The sequence below is a fragment of the Symsagittifera roscoffensis genome, chromosome 1, assembly GCF_963678635.1.
Source record: "Symsagittifera roscoffensis chromosome 1, txSymRosc1.1, whole genome shotgun sequence".
NCBI classification, from domain to species: domain Eukaryota; kingdom Metazoa; phylum Xenacoelomorpha; order Acoela; family Convolutidae; genus Symsagittifera; species Symsagittifera roscoffensis.
Window position 1 is genome coordinate 92,586,823 of NC_087062.1, and position 19,091 is coordinate 92,605,913.

At 33.9% G+C, this 19,091-nt stretch overlaps 2 protein-coding genes across 2 annotated transcripts in view; one reads left to right on the top strand and one right to left on the bottom strand.

The window, feature by feature from the left end:
• Positions 1-43: 43 nt before the first annotated feature.
• Positions 44-11,421, top strand: LOC134852618 (uncharacterized). The gene is made up of 8 exons (XM_063868561.1): positions 44-350; positions 7,600-7,691; positions 9,198-9,423; positions 9,756-9,869; positions 10,143-10,190; positions 10,281-10,390; positions 10,702-10,894; positions 11,086-11,421. Exons 1-8 carry the CDS (start codon positions 258-260, stop codon positions 11,230-11,232), a joined length of 1,023 nt encoding a protein of 340 aa, XP_063724631.1. The 5' UTR covers positions 44-257; the 3' UTR covers positions 11,233-11,421.
• Positions 11,422-13,749: 2,328 nt separating this feature from the next.
• Positions 13,750-19,091, bottom strand: part of LOC134840738 (uncharacterized) — a gene marked incomplete in the record, with an annotated part of 30,071 nt that continues 24,729 nt past the window's right edge. Inside the window, 4 exon segments of the mRNA XM_063856756.1 lie at positions 13,750-13,779; positions 13,986-14,266; positions 17,792-17,879; positions 18,259-18,386. Of these exon segments, the coding sequence (XP_063712826.1) occupies positions 13,750-13,779; positions 13,986-14,266; positions 17,792-17,879; positions 18,259-18,386 (527 nt within the window).

Sequence of the window (19,091 nt, forward strand, 5' to 3'; positions counted from 1 at the left end):
GTCATCTGAGAAAAAATATAATAATAAATTACGTAATAAAAAACAGAGAGTAAGACAGAAAGAAACATGAAGTTGTTTACTTAAAAGCGTTTCTCTTATTCAATAGATTCGCAGCATCCATTTCAGCGTCAATCAAAATAGAATAACACAATTAAATCAATTTAAAAAATTGAATTGAGCTCAGCGTAATTGATCAAATCGAAAACAGTTTTGTTATCTTTCTTTTGTCCGGGTGGCTTTTTTCTAATTCGGAAGTGATGATGACTGAGGGTGGCCCGGAACCCTTCCACTCCTGGGATCCGAACAACGTCTACAGTCTTCCGAAGTGTCTCCTCTGCGAACAAAACCCGGTTTGTCACCCCAGTTTCCAAGCAGAAACGTAAAATACAACCGTTATTTTCAAAAACTCGTCTTATAATAACCCGCCAAGGGCCAGCATCTAAAATAGACAGTTCAAAGTTTAACAATTAAGCGTATGGGCCTGCAATTCTGAATAGTGTCGAAACTTTGTGTTATTATGCATATATTGTGCAACATTACAAACATATTTCAGCATTTTCTTTAGTAATCAAACTTTTGAGTATGCAAACGTAAAATATAAACTTTGTTCAGAATGGCGACAACCGACAATTCGTCGCATCTAGAGTTGACTATAATCCATTAATTGGAAATAGAATTTCATTTATTGCACCGGGTCGAGGTCCTGCATCTTAAGATAAAAACCGAACCTCCCGGTAATTCCAGGTCGACGCGATAAAAAACATAAAAACTATCGCGAGTCAAAAATCTACAAAAAAAAGACGCAACCGGCGCGATTAACAGGATAAACGGATGGAAAAAATATAGCCCCGATCGGCACAAGTAAAAAAAACGCACAAAATTTTTGTTAAGTCAAAACCGGTGCCACTGAGAAACCAATTCAAAAAAAGAAACCGTCGTGAGCAACGCCAATTAAGAAAAACAAGATAATATTACCTAACATTGTTCAAAATAAATTAAAGCAATTCGAAGCATTTTAAAGGATTCATGCATAACGTTTCCTTTCTTAAAATTTGTTGTTCCCACTTTCGAAGAAAGTGAAGGACAAATATGTTTTTGGTGGCTTTTTTATTCAGACCATTTTTCTAAGACTCTCGTCTCTCGGGGGATCAAGTGTCCACACCACTATAGTAGGCTGCCATGAGTTTGTCTAAGACTGTTTGTTTTTTTATCCCGCACTACAATATCGTTCCAAATTGAATCGAGGCAGGTAATTGGTTTTATTAACTCCATACAACTCAAATTGCAACGCTTAATTTCCGATATTATCAGCCTAAAATTCATAGTTTTGCGAATGTTTAATTTACCAAAAACTATCCGAGATCAATTAAAGGGCAGTCGGATCATTCAGGGCTTTGCCCTGATATGAGCAGTCTTTTCAACTATATGCGTACAATAGTGCCTTGTAACAAATTGACCCCCTTTGAAGGAATAATTGAACAGCTAATCATCCATGAATTTTGTACCTTATAACAAATTAGCTCCCCTTTTCCAAAAGGGGAGCATATAGTTAACGAGGATGGTCGGTTACTGTGCAAGTAGCACAGAATGTTCCGATCATAGTCTTGAAAAAATTTAACAAAGTTATTTCAAATTATTGTCGTTTTTTTTCGGCGTGGTGTTATGAAAGGAGCTGAAAAAGAAAACTGGGGATTAGGTATATTCGACAGTCATACTATAAAAATCAAATTGAAAAACAGTTTTTGTAGAAAAAAATACGAAAAAAAACGAATAAGAAATCAAAAAATTTTCGAAAAATTTTTTTCAATCTTTTTGCAGTTTTTTGAATTTTTGAAAAATTTCATTCCAAAAACGCGCTAAAATATTCAGGGTAAACTACGGTTGCTCAAATCAAACAAAATTTTCAAGTTTTAATTTAAGCTATTGCAATGTTTTAAGAAATTAAAAAAGACTGCTCGCTCGCTTTTTTCGCTCGAAATAAGAAAAAAATTCAAAACTTTCAAACCTATTTTTCTCGACACTGTGGAATTTAAAAGTTTTTGGTGTTCGCAATACGACTATAAGGGCTTTAATATGGTACATCACTCAACCTAGTCCAATGATTATTTGTAGTACCTGATTTTGCGTAAAAAACATAACGAAAATAAAACAACGATTGCCGGTTACTGTGCAAGTAGCACAGAGTTGTCCGACCATATTCTCTAGGAAACTACGGTTTAGAAAATTTTTTTTTCATATTAGTGTAGTTTTTTCTGCTTGGTGTGATAAAAGGATCTGAAGTAGAAATATAATTTAGGCATATTAGACAGTCATATTATTATAGGAAAATTGGATAAACATTTTGTAGAAAAACGACTAAAAAAACAAAACAGAAAATTTAAATTTTTTTTTCAAAATTCATTGCTGAAAATTGATGGGTTCCCAAAACGAGGCTAAAAGACTCCAAAAACTAGTTTTATTTGCTTAAAGTTGAATTGCAGGGTTTTGAATTAGGCATAATTCAGCTGTTGGAAGCCTGCTCGCTTTCTTTATTTGCTCAAGTTGAGGCGAAATATCAAAAAATTGTAAACCCGTTTTTCTCGACACCAGAAAAAGTTTTGGAAATTTTTAAAAAGGTTCGATTCATAGAAAGGGCTTCAATATGATATATTACTCAACCATATCCGATAATTTTGCGTGGAAAACAAAAAATAAAAACACAAGAATACAAAGTTCCTCTCCATTTTCATTGGTCGGAACAATTAAAAAAACTGAAATCACCTGAAATCCAGTTTTCTCCCCAGTTTCAATAGTTGGAACAATAAGATCCTTCAGTTCTGCTGAATGCTCCTATATAATGTTAGAGGTTTCATAAGTCTGTGTTTTTGTTCCGACTTTCGCTGAAAGTAACGGAATGTTTGTGCTCTGAGGACAAATATTCCGTCAATTTCTGCGAAAGTCGGAACAAAAACATAGACCGATGAAACCTCTATTGTATTTTTTCGCCAGACAAAATTTGACTGTTTAACTAGCCTGTTTGACGGGGTTAACTTATACCATTCGGGAGGTGTTTTTGTCTTGAGATCGATTGTAACATATATTTTTCCTATAATAACGTGTCGTTAAGTTATGAGAGCCTCAAGATTGCCATTTTGGTCAGTTTGTGACAATAAACGCGCGCTAGATTTCGCGCTGTTAACGCATAAGCGGAAATTTAATTGGTCAAAATATTGGTCTAAAGTGATTAAAACAGGCTGTTTGTCATAAATGCTGCGTTGCTTGGAGTAAAATCTATTACTTTGAATTTATATGGCTTGTATTTTTAAATTTTTCTTCAGTTTTTGAAAAGTTCATCGTTATTTAAAGCCAGCACACCACCATAGACCCTGAAAATCAATCAGAACATCCAGGGCTTTGCCTTGATACGAGTAGTCCAGTTGTTCCGCATTTCGTATCGAATGATACGGATTATTTGTGCTCGGGGTGTTTTTTTTTTCAGACAAATTTCCACTCTTTAACTAACTATTTTTGACAATTTTTTATATCACTCAAAAGTTATTGTTGTCTTGAGCTTAAACTTGAAAAGATAATTCACCTGTGATTATTTTTTGGTAAAGTTATGGCTTAAAAATTGCCTTTTTGGCCAATTTGGGACAATTAACGCGCGATTAACAATTTCGCGCTTTCAACGCGTAAGCAGAGATTTAATCAGTCCTAGAAATCGTTGCAATTTTGTGAAAGGAAGCTTATTTGCCATAATTGGTTTGTTATTAGGAGCAAAATCTATTACTTTGAATTTTATTGTGTGGGGGGATCATTTTCACAAAAAATCTCAAATTAAACAAAAAATCTTTCCATTTATTACGTTTGATATTTTCAATTTTTTCATGTTATTACTGCTTCATAGACGTTAAAATGCAGTCGGAACATTCAGGGCTTTGCACTGATACCAGCAGTCTTGTTGAGCTTTATTTGAGACTTCTTCAATGTTGTGTCCTATATCTGGAACCATAAAACGTTTTGCATCAAAGACTTTTTTTTGTCTAATATCACATGCATCTTTCTCCTTGGAGGCGTCTTAGTCAAGACGTTGACACAATCAGGGCTAGGAATTAAACTGCGGCGAATTTTAGGCGTTTTCCAAGTGTTTGAATTGCGGGATTTCCGAGTGTGGCTTTGAATCTCAGTGCGATAGAGTTTGAATATGAAATAGGCGCAACTTTCAAAGTCTTGCTTGAGGGTCTCTAGAATCAATTTCTATGTAGTTTTGTTCCACATCGAAGCCGTTGCCTGCTAGTTCGTTTTATTTTCGGTTTGATTTCAATTTGGAAAACATCGCAAAAGTCAGTAAAGTTTTCCAAAAAATTAACTCATCTGCGAAAGTTTTGTTTTTGTTCCGACTTTCGATACGAAAGTAACGGAATATTTGTGCTCGGGGTGGGTTTTTTTTTCTTCAGACAAATTTCGACTTTTTAACTAGCCATTTTTGACGAAGTTTTTTTATATCATTCGAAAGCCATTGTTGTCCTGAGCTTAAATTTGAAAAGATATTTCACCTGTGATCATTTTGCGTAAAGTTATGAGGGTTTAAAGATTGCCATTTTGGCCATTTTGACCAATTTGGGACAATTAACGCGCGATATAATTCACGCTAATACCGCGAAAGCGGAGATTTAATCCGTGTTATAAATCGTTCCAAATTGGTTGAACGAAGCATATTTGCCATAATTGATTTGTTACAAGGAACGAAATCTAAATTTTTGTACTTAATATGGCGTGTGGGGGGATGATTTTCATAAAAAATTTCAAATTTAAAAAAAAAATTTCATTTTTTTTATTTCATTTAATTTTTTATGTTATTACTGCTGCTCCATAAACCTTAAAAGGCAGTCGGAACATTCAGGCTTCGCCCTGATACGAGCAGTCTTGTTTAATTCTATGGCAGTTATGTGGAACTGATAATATTATACGGTTTGAGGAAACGTGAGAGCTAGTAAAACATTCCTTAGACAAAGTTAGTCTACAAATGCCGGTCTATTGCGTTTTTTGAGAAAATATCTAAACCATGGTCCATTATCAAAGCAATGCAACTTTTGTCGATGCAACTTTTGAACGATACAGCTCAAGTTTTCCCATAAATTGAAATATATATTGCTTTTTGCTAATAAGATCAAAGTTATAAACAAATCAAAAGATTGGCAGAGTGGTCTTTTAGTCAGCAGTTTTTCAGAGTAATATCTGCGGCAGAAACGCAAATTCTTCTTTAAAAGATCACCAGTTGTTAACAAAACTTTTCTAGAACTACATAACTTCCTTATGATGATTATCCTGCTTTTGCTCTGTTTTAAATAAGTACCTCCAGGTTAAGCTAGATGGTTGAACAAACTCGATCAGTGACCCTTGATATCATTGTTCCAACCGCGTCACTGAAAGTAGCTGGAACAAACTTTGGCTTACGGTGTTTTAATTGTTTTAATTCGAAGATTTTCGTCTATTTATCAGAGAGCTCGTAGATGGCCCGTTTGGTACCACAGTAAAGCCTTTTTAGTCAGAAGAGGGGTCCTAAAAGACTCAGAAAGAAGTTATCTCCGTGTCGACAAAAAGTGGTCTTCGTTTTTTTGAAAGCTATTTTTGCAAATTCAACAAAACTCTACAAAAAACAAAATGGCACTGGACATTAAACCAGGGGCGGATCTAGGATTTTCTCGAGGCGGGCGGATTTACAAAAAATTTTCGTTTTTTAGGTCGAGCAAATTGATTTTCCGAGCTCTCACAAACCACTAAAAAGGCTCTGTTTTGGCCAAATTTTCTGCGCCGCTGTCAAAACTTTGAAAAAACCAAAAAGTCGTTTTTAGGCAGATTTTGGAAAATTTTGGCCTAAAAATCGCGTTTTTTCGGTGCGCGCTCCCCCCTCAAAATTAGTATATATTGGTGCCAAAGGCGCCTTTAGAAAAATTTTAGGGTCGGTCGGCCAAAAATGGATTTCTTAAAAAGTATTAAGGGGTACCCTTTGGGTCGGCAGGGGGTCGAATCCCTGAAGAGAAAGCGTCCACCCCCCCCCCCCCCCCCGCCCCCCCCCCTTAAATCCGCCCCTGCATTGGACTCTAATTGTACTCAAATTTTTACGTTTCCTAGAGCAATATAAAGGAGGAATATAAAGGAGGAATATACAGGAGGCGTTAAATAGAGGAGTATTTACTTTTTAGTCTTGCAGTTTTGCACAATATTTTTTAAAAACGACGTAATCCAGAAAAACTATTCCGGTCATTTAAAAAATAGGGAGGAGTTTTGTGTTCGGGTGCGTTTTAATTTTTTCTTATTCTATTTTTCTTTTTTTAGTGTTTTTCATGCAAAATCAGGTACTACAAATAATTATCGGAATGGGTCCATTGATATGTCATTTTAAAACCTCTCAGTCGTAATTCAAAAATTTCCCCCAGTATTGAGAAAAATATTTCAACAATTTTTTTTTCGTCTAATTTCAAGCAAGAAAAGCGGCTTAGTTTGTTTGTCAACCAAAAGAAAATGCCACAATATTCATTGGAATGGCAAGAGTGATATATCCAATTAAAGCCCTTTCAGCTTTGATTCAAACAACATTAAAAAAACATTTCAAAAGTTGTCCTTATGTCGAGAAAAATGGTTTAAAACGAGTTTTATATCCATTTTGATTGTAAAGCAAGCGAGCATATTTTTTATAGAAGAATAAACCGAAAATTTTTAAAAAATTTCTAAGAAAAAAAAACAATTTGAAATTTTTTTTAGCGCAATTTTGACAATGAAAACTTCAACAATTCAAAAAAGTATCTGCAAAAAATTGAAAAAACAGTTAAGTTATTTTTATTGAATATTTTCAATGTTTTTTTTGTTTCCCTCGTCAATTTGACAAAATGATTGCCGAAGTAGCCTGTTTCACTGACGAATATGTCTTTATAAAAGAAACTAATTTGAAAAAAAAAAAAAAAGAATTTACGTATCATTACGAGGCTAAACTGTGCATTTGTGGTTGTACGCGGAATCCGCCACATGAACGCGTTCTTTGTTCTTAGTTTTTCTTTCTCTTTCTCTGATCGTTCAGACAAAATTTTAACATGTTCAAAGACTTGTCTTTTGAATCCAGGAACATACAGAAACAAAATTGTGCGCCTATCCAGTGCACAGTTTGGCCTCCTAATGAATTTTTTAAAGATAATGGTCTGAACATTCTGTGCTGCTTGTACAGCAAACGGCTATCCTTGTTTATTATTTTCATTTCTTAAGTCAATTTTAATTGTTTTTTATTGTGCACTATTATTCACTATTTATTTACTTTGTCATTGCGGTCGGAACATTCTGTGCTACTTGCATAGCAACCTAATATCCCTATTACTTTTTTTTTAATGGCCTTGATTTTCAGCCCGTATTTTTCGGGCGATCAGTCTCAGAAGTAGTAATTGCTTGCTTTGAAAATAGTAACAGGAATATTTGCAAGTGCTCGTATCCCATAGAACTCCGATATCACCGATTAATGTGCAGCGTCATGCATTAAACGTGCACCTAATGTATTGTCTGGCGAAAAATAGGTCAGTTTTGTTATTCGGCTATTTCGAAGAAAAAATGTTAACTACTCTCTGTTTAAAGAAAACTCCAGTTGTGCGGCCCTTGTCCGATCCAGGTTTCGTGGCTGGCTCTCGACTGCTCATAGATGGAAGTGTCGATCGCTTTTCGGCTGGGTAAGTTTTTAAACTTGAAGAAGCACCACCCAACAGATTTAACGATGAAAAAGTTTTTTCATGCGCACAGTTTTCTCACAATGGGCTTCCTTCTATCATTCTAGAAATAAAAATGTGAGTTAACTCAGTTTTGCTCATGAGTGCAAAAAAAAAGATTGTTGGATGCCCCTTTTTTGATCCAATCACCCGCCTTATATAATTTTAGTCAAAATTTTGCCATTATAAGGCGTTTACAAGTTTTAGCTGATCTCTTAGATGATCTAAATTTATGAGATTTAGACCAAAAAAAAATATTGAATGATGATTTATATGGTGAGGTTATAAATTCAATGCTGAAAAAATCTAGTCCCAGCTGCAAAAGTAAATGGACAAGCACAATTGATTGACTTCAGTTTCGTACTGTTGCTTTGTTTTCATTCCAACAGCGGGCTTAGCTTGCTCCTGTTTATTCAGTTTTTCGTTTTTTGTGGAGTATTTAGAACATTTTGCTGACTTTTTTATTTTTTTGGGGGCGTTCAACAATGCCGAAGTACAATAGAGTCAAAACTGAAAATGTGTTCAAAAGTTCCGAAAAATGATGGTTTTGAAAATTTTGAGTTATATGCGTTGGTTGCATTTTTGAGTAAATACTGTTTTCTTTTGTAAGACCGAGCGAAAAATTTTACAATTTAAATGTGTTAATTGATGTTCAGAAAAATTTATGAAGCCGCGCTTGGGGAATTTTTGCTTGCTTAACCAGCGCTATGAATATATATGGTCATTTTTGTCCTTTTAAATTTCAGTCAGTTTGAGTAAAATCACTTGTGATTTGTGATAAGTAAAAACGTTATTCAAAATAACTTTTGGTACTGTTGAACAAAATTTTGATTTTCAAAACTGTTGCACTTCGGCACTGTTGTACTGCCCCTGCTTTCCACTTCGTGAAAATGAAACGACTTATGCTTTAAGTGCTCAATCTTAAGTGCCACAAAGAAAAGTCGTAGAAGCTAAAGTTTGGTATCATATCATAAACATATTGGTCGCTATTTTAAAAAACCTTAAGAAAAATGTCTCAGTGTCGAGAAAAAATAGACCACAAACTTTGCTTGTATAATGATGTAGACAAAATTTGATTGGAGACTAAGCTCCTACAGCTTTTTCTGCTACAAAATTAAAGTCAATCTTGCTTTTTATACTAGTTCAGTCATCGTTTAGTTTGAAAAAATTAAATCATAAGAGAATACATAAGTTTTATATAATATATATATATATTTATATGTTTATACATATTTATGCTTTTTAATTTTTTAAAAGTGTTTTTAGTTTTTTTCTGCAAATGTGTACAGCGACTGGTTACTCTATTTCTTCAAACTTTTTTGTCTTACCACTAGAGTTTTGTATTCTTTTGTTACCTCTACTCTTATTTTTTGCTACGCTGTTCAGTTTGGTCACTTTTTTTCGTTTAAATTACGTTGCTTTTTTGCACATAATCTTGTAGCGCCATTAAGGTTTCATTTGCCGTTTCAGCTTCACAGTGGACTTTGTAAGTGGATCAGGAGTACCACATTCCTCTGTGGCCTCTGGGATCCCTTTGCGGTTCCAAGTGAGCATGACTCAGAGCGAGACCTACTTGAGCGCCAAGAGAGGGGGGCACTGGGAGGTGAAGGACCTCACTAATCCCAACAGTTTCTTTCCTTTTATGGCAGAAGAGCTATTCACTCTTCAGTTTGTTCACAAGAATCGCTACATTGAGGTACCTCGATTTTGTGATCAAACAATGTTATAGAGCATTCAAAATTTGAACGTTTGAATTCATTTTTCAAATTTGGAATAAATTTAAAAAGAAAAAATTGTGCTACAGTGTAGTTATCAGTTCAAATAGAAAATATGCAAATCACAGAAAAACTGGAAACCTGTGCTTTAGTAAAAATAAAAAGAAACTTTTATGATGACAACAAAAATCATAATAACAACAAGAAATGACGATAAAACAATAAGAAAAAGGCGTGATTTGTAACTTTTGTCAAAAAAGAAGGAAAAATGGGAAATTTAGCTTTACTTTTTCGTCATATTGATTCTTTTAAGGTGTTGGTTAACAATCAGTTTCACACGGCTCTCAAAGTTCCCGCGAATGAAAAATTGACGATGGTGGAAATTTCTGGAAAAGTGAAGATATCACAGCTGAGAATTGACAACCCTGTGAGTCATAGATTCCAAGAACATAAAATAGAGAGAAGCTAATATAAAAGATGTTTTTGATTGAATTTTAGATTTTGGTAGGTAACTGAAAAAAAATGCATCAGTAAATAAGTAAATTCAAGTTTTTTCTCATCAGTAAATTTCAAGTTTTTTCTAAGAACGAAAAAGAGAAAAGTTCATTTTAAGGTAATTAATAAGAAAATTTCGCGTTTTTTTTTATAAGAACGATAAAGAGAAAAGCTCATTTTTATCCATGATTGTTTATCGTTTCAGTTGATAGCAATAGTACGCGAAACACAACTGCCAATCATTCGATCTGGGGTGAGTTCCTCTGTTTTTGAAGAGACTCAGAACTGAAAAAAAATTGTAAATTGAAATTGATATGACAAGTATTAATCTTTGTGGTTTCAGCCAGACACTGCCATTTGCAGATATGTCAACAGAAGCGGCAACAGAGCCCTGTTGTGGCCTGGATCAAAAATCATAGTCAATGGAACCCTCGCGCTTGGAGACGCCAAGAGGTTGGCACGGGTCATTTTTCGGGACGAAAAATCGCTCTATTTTACATTTTATCCTAGCAAATTAGGTTATTAGGAAGGGAAAGCAAATTAGGTTACGATATGTATCGATTAACGCTATCTATCTGGTAATATTTACCCATGAATCCCGATCGTCCTCTTTCAGACAGAAAAAATTAAAAACTTTTACAGAAAAATTTCATATCATAAAATATACATACTTTTAAAGAAGCTTGAGACTGGAAAGTCTGTTTTGAGCCCTGTATATTTAAGGCTATAGTTTATATTTTGTAATATTTTTGAGATTTGTTCAGATTCCACATTACCATCCAACAAGGTTCAGTGGAGCAGAAATCGGAGAGCACTGCACTCCAGATTACCTTCAACCTCCTCGCAATGGTGGCCAGATTTCGCAGTAAATCGAGCCAATCTGATTGGCTGGGAAACCAGCAAGTGAACTTGGCCAATCACAGAGCGGCTTTGAATAACGATACCCGCTCTATTGAGGTTTCTTTCACTAATTTTACTGAGCATTTTACAGATTCCTATGTCCGTAAAATTGCCAATGTCGATATATGCAATAATAGTTTTTACCAAATCATATATCATTCAGATATGTTTTTATTTAAAAAAACAGTCATTTTTAAGTTATATTTTTCTCATTTTTTGTTTTTTTTTTGTGAGTTAGATCTTTTCAGGTCATCGTGGACTGTCAGCTGGAGTTTCTTAGAGTGGCCTTGAATGGGGGACACCTGACCAACTATCCACACGCAATAGACTTCACACAGGCAGACTACGTGATCATATCAGGCGACATAAAAACTAATGCAGTTCGAGTTGCGTAATTTAGACGTATAATTATGTGAACAGTTTAAAAATTTCATTCAAATGAATTTCTGTCGACCTAATTTACATTCAAGAGCTTTTTTGTCGCTCGCTAGAACTCAATAAAAGTTATTTAAAAACAGGGAAAGAGTGTAACCTATGAAGAACTTCAGAATTAAAAAGCATTCGTATTTCATTCTGAATTTAAATTACAGACCACAAGTATTTGAACCGATCAAAATAGTTTAGCTACCTTGTTTGACCTCCACACAAAGCAATTCTTGCTATTCGTACAATATCACACATAAAACTAATCAAACTAATGAAAAAAAAACGCTAGTCATACAATTTTATACCATGAAAATTGTATTACTAGCATTTTTCATAACTAATTTTTCTTCTAAATCAACAAAAAAATGTATAAACTAAAATTTAGGATGTTCAAAAACTGATACCCTAAGTGTGATTATGAAAATTGATTATGGAGAAAAAAATCTCCAAAAATGATAGCACAATTGTTCATTGAAAAACCTAGTCATACAATTTCATACTGTAAAAGCTGTGTGACTACTATTTTTTTTTAAAGAAAAATCAAAAAAGTAGGCACATTTTTGTTTAATTTTAGTCGCAAAATTATTTCTAGGTACAAACAAATAATTTCAAAAATCAGAATGTGTGTTTTGTTTGAAGCTAGACTTTGTAAGTTTAATATAGTAAGATAAATTGAAAGTCTGTCAAAATAACAAGCGGCGATTTACAGAAACTCAAATTTTCAGAAAAGAAGTTTCTTAGTCTTGCACAAAAAAACTTCGAATTTTTGAAAGAACCATGTGTGAAACTAATACATTACCTTTTATAACGAATCTCCAAATGTAGTTTATACGTGAGATTCTTGCCACTTAAACTGTTGATTTTCTCATATGAAAAATTTTTGATTATTGCGTATAGGCCCGAACACAAAACTTGAAGCGAAACTCAAACAATTAGTAATTTTCACATTAGGAGACGACAGTAGCCACACAATTCCATACAACGAAAAAATTCTGGTCACACTGTTTCACACTGGGAAAAAATTTTACTCACCCAATTTCAAAATGCGAAAAAATGCTAGTCGTATATTTATCAGTAACTTTTCTGGACGTGTGAATTGCTAGTTTCACTAATATGAAATTATATGGCTTATATAATGTTTTTTTTACTGTGCGGGTATGAATTTTTAAAAGAAAACATACGGTTTAAATGGTGCACGTTGCAAGTGGCTAGTTTTAGAACGATTGAAAAACATTTTTCTATCAAAGCCAAAATGAACGCTTAAAACGTTTTGGTTTTTTTTTCTGGGTTGACCACCGATTGGAATGCGCAGAATACTGGTCCAAACGAAATTTTTAAAACACTCGAACATTTTCACCGTTGATGAATTCTGAAACGAAAAACGTTTCTAGTAATTTAAAACTAAGCGCGACCTTTTTTAAGATTTTTAAGGGTCTTTCTTTTTTCCACTTACTTTCCTATCAGCTAGATCTTTGTAACTTAACTAAGCTTTTAGTCTCTGGTTACCCATTTCATAGATCTTTTGATCTGTCGTATATGTAAAATTGTTATCACAAAAGCACAATATTTCAAAGGACTGAAAAGATAAATAAAATAAATCAGAGTATAAATGATTGAACAAGTGTTTTTTTTAAAAACCGCAAGTGGTTGACGATCTGAGAATGCAAAAAAACGTTGGTCGGAAAAAGTACTTATTTTGTGTTGGCCAAAAAAAATGTTTCAGCACAGGAACCTTCAATTTTTGTCTTCTAAACGCAAAAACTAACGAAATTGGCAAGATTTTTCATCACAAACTTCAGCTTATGGATAATTCGAATTTTTTTTTTTGCTCTTATTCATGGAAATATACGACAAAATTGTATGTTTTTCATATTTTCTGGTATTTATGACAGTAAAAGTTTTAAAGAAGCAAAAAAAAATCATTTTTTCGAGCTTAATATGACACCCAGAAACGGATTTGAAAGATGTGCAAAATACATCCCCCACACACCCTCTCACGTATTAGACGCCCTGATCACCCAAAGAGTAAACCCTAAGTTACTATTTTACGATAACAAATTTTGTTCGACTAAGCCTAGAAAACTTTTTAACACTCATTAGACGCTTATATATAACCCTTTTTTTGAGGAGCGCGCGTCAAAAAATGCATTTTTTTGTCAAAACATTCTAAAAAGTGCCCTAAATAGTTTAGCCTGCGCAACAAAAAAGTTTGAAAAATGAGGCTTATGAGATTTTGTAAGAGCCCAGGAAATTGTTTGGTCAACCTAAATAAGTCGAGACAATTTCTCGCCAAGCCCCCCTCCCCAAACCCCCCCCCCCCCGCCCCCCCCCCACCGGCAGAAAAACTAAGATTAGAGAGCAGAATTGGTCATAACTTTATATAATGCATAAAAGTATGGTTTGCTATTTACGAAGAACTTTTTTTCTTCCTGATTTCCTAAGTTTTGCAAAACCTTCAATTAACCTTAAAATAAACTTCGACAGGTTTAACCGCCTGCATGGTGTCTCTCCATGTACTTTATAACAGTTGATCTTCAGTACTGATTTATAAATACACGAAAACAAAATTATTTATTAATTGTCTCGTCTCCCCCTCCAACCTTTTCCCGGTCAGACTTCAAATCATACTCCTCGAAAGACGCTTACACAAGTTCCGGTACTCGACTAGTTATAATTTAAATTAAAAAAGAAAAAATAAAGAAATAAAAATAACCAAATATACATAAATTATATTCAAGCATAAGAGCCCAGTTTTGCAGTTACCTGCCAAACGATTTGAATTTCTATCAGATTTTTTGAAGCTGCTCCTTTCCGAGTCAAAAATGAGATTGCGTCGGCTTGAACTCTCATCCAAAGCCTCCAAATCTCGTCTGCAGATCCATGGCTGTTCTACGCATACTGTTTGCTTCTTGAACCAATCAAACGTGAGCATTTCTCTGATTCCATGGTATGGAAAAAACGAAATTGAGAGTTCATGATTGTCGGGATACAAGAAATCTGCGCCTGTACAGGATAGAATACAATACACGAGGCCAGTATTGGTTTTTAATTCCACGACCTAGCTACCCAAAGTAATTTATTGGTACCGAAACCGCATTTAGAAAATCAACTTTCAATTTGGGTTCTGTACAGAAAATCAATTAATCAAATAGGCACCTCAAATGGGATCTTTAGATCCAATGGTGATCACTCAGGCAGTACTAATTTCAATAATTTATGTCATTTATAGTGGTTTTTTGTAAATTTTCTGCTCGAAAACAATTTATTAATACTAAAAGAATTTTCTTAGGACGTTCATTACAATTTTTTTAATATCTTTTTGACCTACAGTGCACCTTATTTTTTTTCAGCTGCACAAAATAACATTTGTGGAAACTTCTAGCTTTGAGGGGAGTGCTCACAAAGAGGGCTACTTTTGTGGTGACGAAAAAAAATCAGGAGTTTTGGGCGTCTTCGGGTGTGTTATTGTATTTTTGAGTGTTTTTTTTTGTTTTCCATACAAAACCAGGTACCAAAAAGAATCTCGGAGTGCAGTAGTGATATATCATACTAAAGCTCTTGCAATCATGATTCAAACGCCCTGAAACTTTTCAATAACTTTCGAAGATAGATTATAGTTTAATTTCGAGCAAGTGAAGCGAGCAAGTAGGTCTTGTAAAAGAAAAATTTTCATTGTTTTAGTGAAAAATTTACTTTTAATAAACAAGGAAAAACAAGTTTCGGAACCTTTATTTAGCGCTGGTAACAAAATTAATCGAAAAATAAAATAATTTATTCCGCAAAAAAAACTTGATATTTTTTCTGAATGATTTTTCTAGCTGCTTTTTGTCATTTGTTTTTTTTTGAGATTAATTGTTTTCGGTTATGCACAATTCCTTAGCGTTCTACTCGTTTGCAAAACTCTTGCATCACACCACGCGCAAAAAAAAACAGAAATTTTTTCAAAAATAACTATTTTTTTTCTGAATGTGGTCCCAACATTCTCTGCTACTTGCACAGGAACCAGCCACCTTTGTTTCGACTGACCTTGTTTTATTTGACATTTTGAGAACACTAATTAAAAAATTGACAAAGAGTGTTTATATTACGACAAACAGAGCTTCAGAAAACCCTTCAGAGTCCAAAAATCAAGTTTTTGAAAAGTTCTCCTCCCTTGCCAGTACGAGAGAATATGATCAACGCATTTCTGTACTTTTGAATTTCAGCAGAAACTGATTTACTACAAAAGTTTGGATCCTTTGATTGCTTATGCATGTAGTTTGTCGGGTAATTTAACAGTTTGAATAAAATTTCCTTAACAATTTTTATTGAACCAATTAACACTCAATGATGATTTCTGAAGAAAATTTAGGTGCCGTCTCCCGTCCTACATCGATTTGAGGGTCAAACGAACGATTAATCTGAATTTTTTTATTGAACCAATTAACACTCAATGATGATTTCTGAAGAAAATTTGGGTGCCGTCTCCCGTCCTACATCGATTTGAGGGTCAAACGAACGATTAATCTGAATTTTTTACAGACGGCGCCATTTTTGACAATTTTTCTGAATTGTTGTTATGATCACTGTAAATGGCGAGGAACGTTGTATTTGGTTATTTTTTCTATTTTGTTTTCCAAGCAAATCAATTACCACAAATAGCCATTGCAATGGATCGAGCAATATACCATATTAGAGTCCTTTAAGGCGTAATTCGAACGAAATTAAATCTTTAACAAAAATCCCGTTTCGATTAAAACCGGTTTGAAATTTTCAAAAGTCTAATTTCAAGCAAGTGAAGCAATTGAGTAACGTTCATATAAAAATTGGTCGATTAGGCTTAAAAAACTTGCTTCTACTAAACAAAAACATGAAAATTTGAAAACTTGAAAAATTGAAAGTTTTTTCTGAAATTTTTTTCCCATTTTTTGTTTATCGCTTGTTTTTTGAGAATACCTGTTTTCCATTATGCCCAATTTTCTAACGTTCTATTCGTTTGTATAATTTTTGCATCACACCACGCACACAAAAAAACGACACAAAAATTTTAAAAAATTGCAAATTTTTTATGATTGTGGTCTTAAGATTCTGTGCTACTTGCACATGAGCCAGCCACTCCTGTTGTTATTGCCCTTGTTTTAAATGACATTTTATAAACAATAACTAAAAAGGTAACCAGAGGGTCACTAAGTTACGACAAACACAGCTTTAGAAAAACCTTCCAAAAAATAATTTTTTTAAAAGTCTCCTTCTCAAGTCAGTTTGAGCGAATATAAAAAACGCGCTTCTGTTGTTTTAAACTTTTAAAGTAGAATAACCAAACGAACAGGCGTACAAATTTTTAAATCATTTGATTGCTTAAGCATGTTGTTTATCGAATAATTTAACAGTAACAGTTTGATAAACTTTAATTTGAAAATTTTTTATTGAACCAATTATTACTGAAAATTAACTTTTGAATAAAGTGTATGTGCCTCCTGTCCTAAATCGATTTGAGGGTATATTGCACAAATAGTCTAATTGTTTGTTAAAACGGCACCAACCTAAGTGTTTTAGACAAGTGTTTTTCAAGTTTAGTTTTTTTTTCATTAATTTTGTTTTCCACGTACCATCAGGTACCACAAAACACCATTGGAGTGAGTCGAGCGATATACTATATCAAAAACTTTCAGTCGTGATTCGAGCAATATTACAACTCCCAAAAAAACTGTCGATTAAAACTGGTTTTAAATTTTTTAGTTATAGTGTAATTTCGGGCGACTAAAGCAATCGAGTAACGTTCTTTATTTGAAAATTGGTCCTTTAGGCTAGAAAAACATGCTTTTACCAAACAAAAACTTTTGAAAGCTCGATTTGGAGCTTTTTTGGGAATAAAAAGTTTCTATATACATGCACAGCAACCGACCATCCTTGTTTAAATCTTCACTTTATATTTTTTTAATCTTTGCAGGTTCCACCATCTGGAAGCAAAGACGTTTTAATTAGACAACACATTAGAGTTTTTTTATTTTGCTCGCTTTCTACAAAAAACATGAATGTTAATGTCGGCAGCTAATAATAGTTCTGAGAAAAACATGAACGATGAAAATTTCTCAGAAAAAAACCTTAAAAGGGCACCTTGCTAATTTTTGAAAAAAACTATAACTCTTTTCGGATGCGCACAAAATAACCCTTCCTGAAAGCAGTATGTTTGGCCATAATCGGTCCACAATCAGTGTAATGAAGTTCCATTTAGTACTAAATAGAACTCCAATAAAGTTCTACAATTTGTGTGGAATGCTGATGTTTTTCTCTGGAAAAACATTTATATAAATTTTGAAGTTAATTCGATCAATATCGATGTCACATAAAAATAGATGTCACAAAACTTATGTTAAAATTTTTCAGAAAAAAAAGAAAAAACCGTTGTCATCATCCAATTTATAGGGAAAAAACTTTCGTCAAAAATTTTTAAAAATAGAAAAAAGTAGTTTGTTGGGTAACAACTAACAACATTTAAATAATTTTGCTATTTGTGGCCTGATATTGTATTCTATTTGAGGCTGCTACCTGGTCTGACCCCGACTGACCTCAAGCGTCCAGTTCCAAAGCCCATTCTTGAAATCACATTCGCACAAACTGAGTCGTCATATTGGCCCTAAATTGTTGTCTATCTGATTTTTCTGAGAAATAATATTGAACCTATAACTTTTCGTTTAAATGAACCTATATTTTTTTCGTTTAAATGAACCTATATTTTTTCGTTCAAAAAAGTATAAAAGCTGGAAAAAACATCTCAGAAGAGAAAAATGTTTTTTTGTTGTTGCTGGTGTATTCACATAACTTCTGACTAACATGTTCACACCTCGAAAAAAACTGAAAAAAAAACTGAAGGGAAAACCCATAATATCAAGTTTGGATGTTTCATTTTAACTGGCTAATAAATTTGCAGGTTTTTTACAGTTTCAATGCCTTTTCATGTTGTCTACACTCTTTCTTCTCCTTTTTTTTCTGATAAACTGGCAAATAAAACTAACCATAATGAAGTTGAGGGACTTATTTGCGCTTGAGAAGTCCAAAATATGTTCGAAGTATTCCCGAGGACTCATTCCTATTCTCTGCCCGTGATCAATGTACACTTTACTCTGGAATCGGCAGCAGAAGCCTGCAAGAAAAAAAACTAATTTGGACGTAGTAAGTTAGAGTGAGTTTCGTAACTGTTACATAGCTGTTAGATAACTATCATTCAAATCTTACATATTTTTGGCTGGCTTATATGGCAGCTGTTTTATACTTTGGTTGGTTTAATTACCACCAGGGGCGGATCGAAGTTTTTCTCAAAGGGGCGGGGGGAGTTCGGATTTTCAAAAAAAAAATGTCAAAAATTTCATTTACCTTTTTTTTTAGGTCGACCAAATTGAATTTTTGAGCTCTCCCAAATCACTCTAAAGATCCCATTTTGACCAAAGTTTTTGCGCCGCAGGCAAACTTTTAAAAAACAGTCCAAAAACGCATTTTTAGACGCTTTTTTAAATTTTTGAGAAAAAATAAATGCATTTTTCGGCGCGCGCTCCCCTTCCAAATTAAAATATATCGTTGGCGCCAAAGGCGCCTTTAGAAAATTTTAGTTTCAGTCAGCGAAAATTTGATGCTCTGAAAAATTATCAAAGGGGGAACCCTTTGGCTCGGCATTGGGTCGAACCCCTGAGAGGGGAGGGGGCGTCCGGAATGACCCCCCCCCCCTAAAGGCGCCCCTGGTTACCACAAAAGTGATAGTTAGCTTAACTAGAACTAGATAAGTAAGACTTAGAGCCCAATGCTTGCTCCAGCTTCCGGTACTTACTTTGAAACTGAAACAAATTTAGGGTTT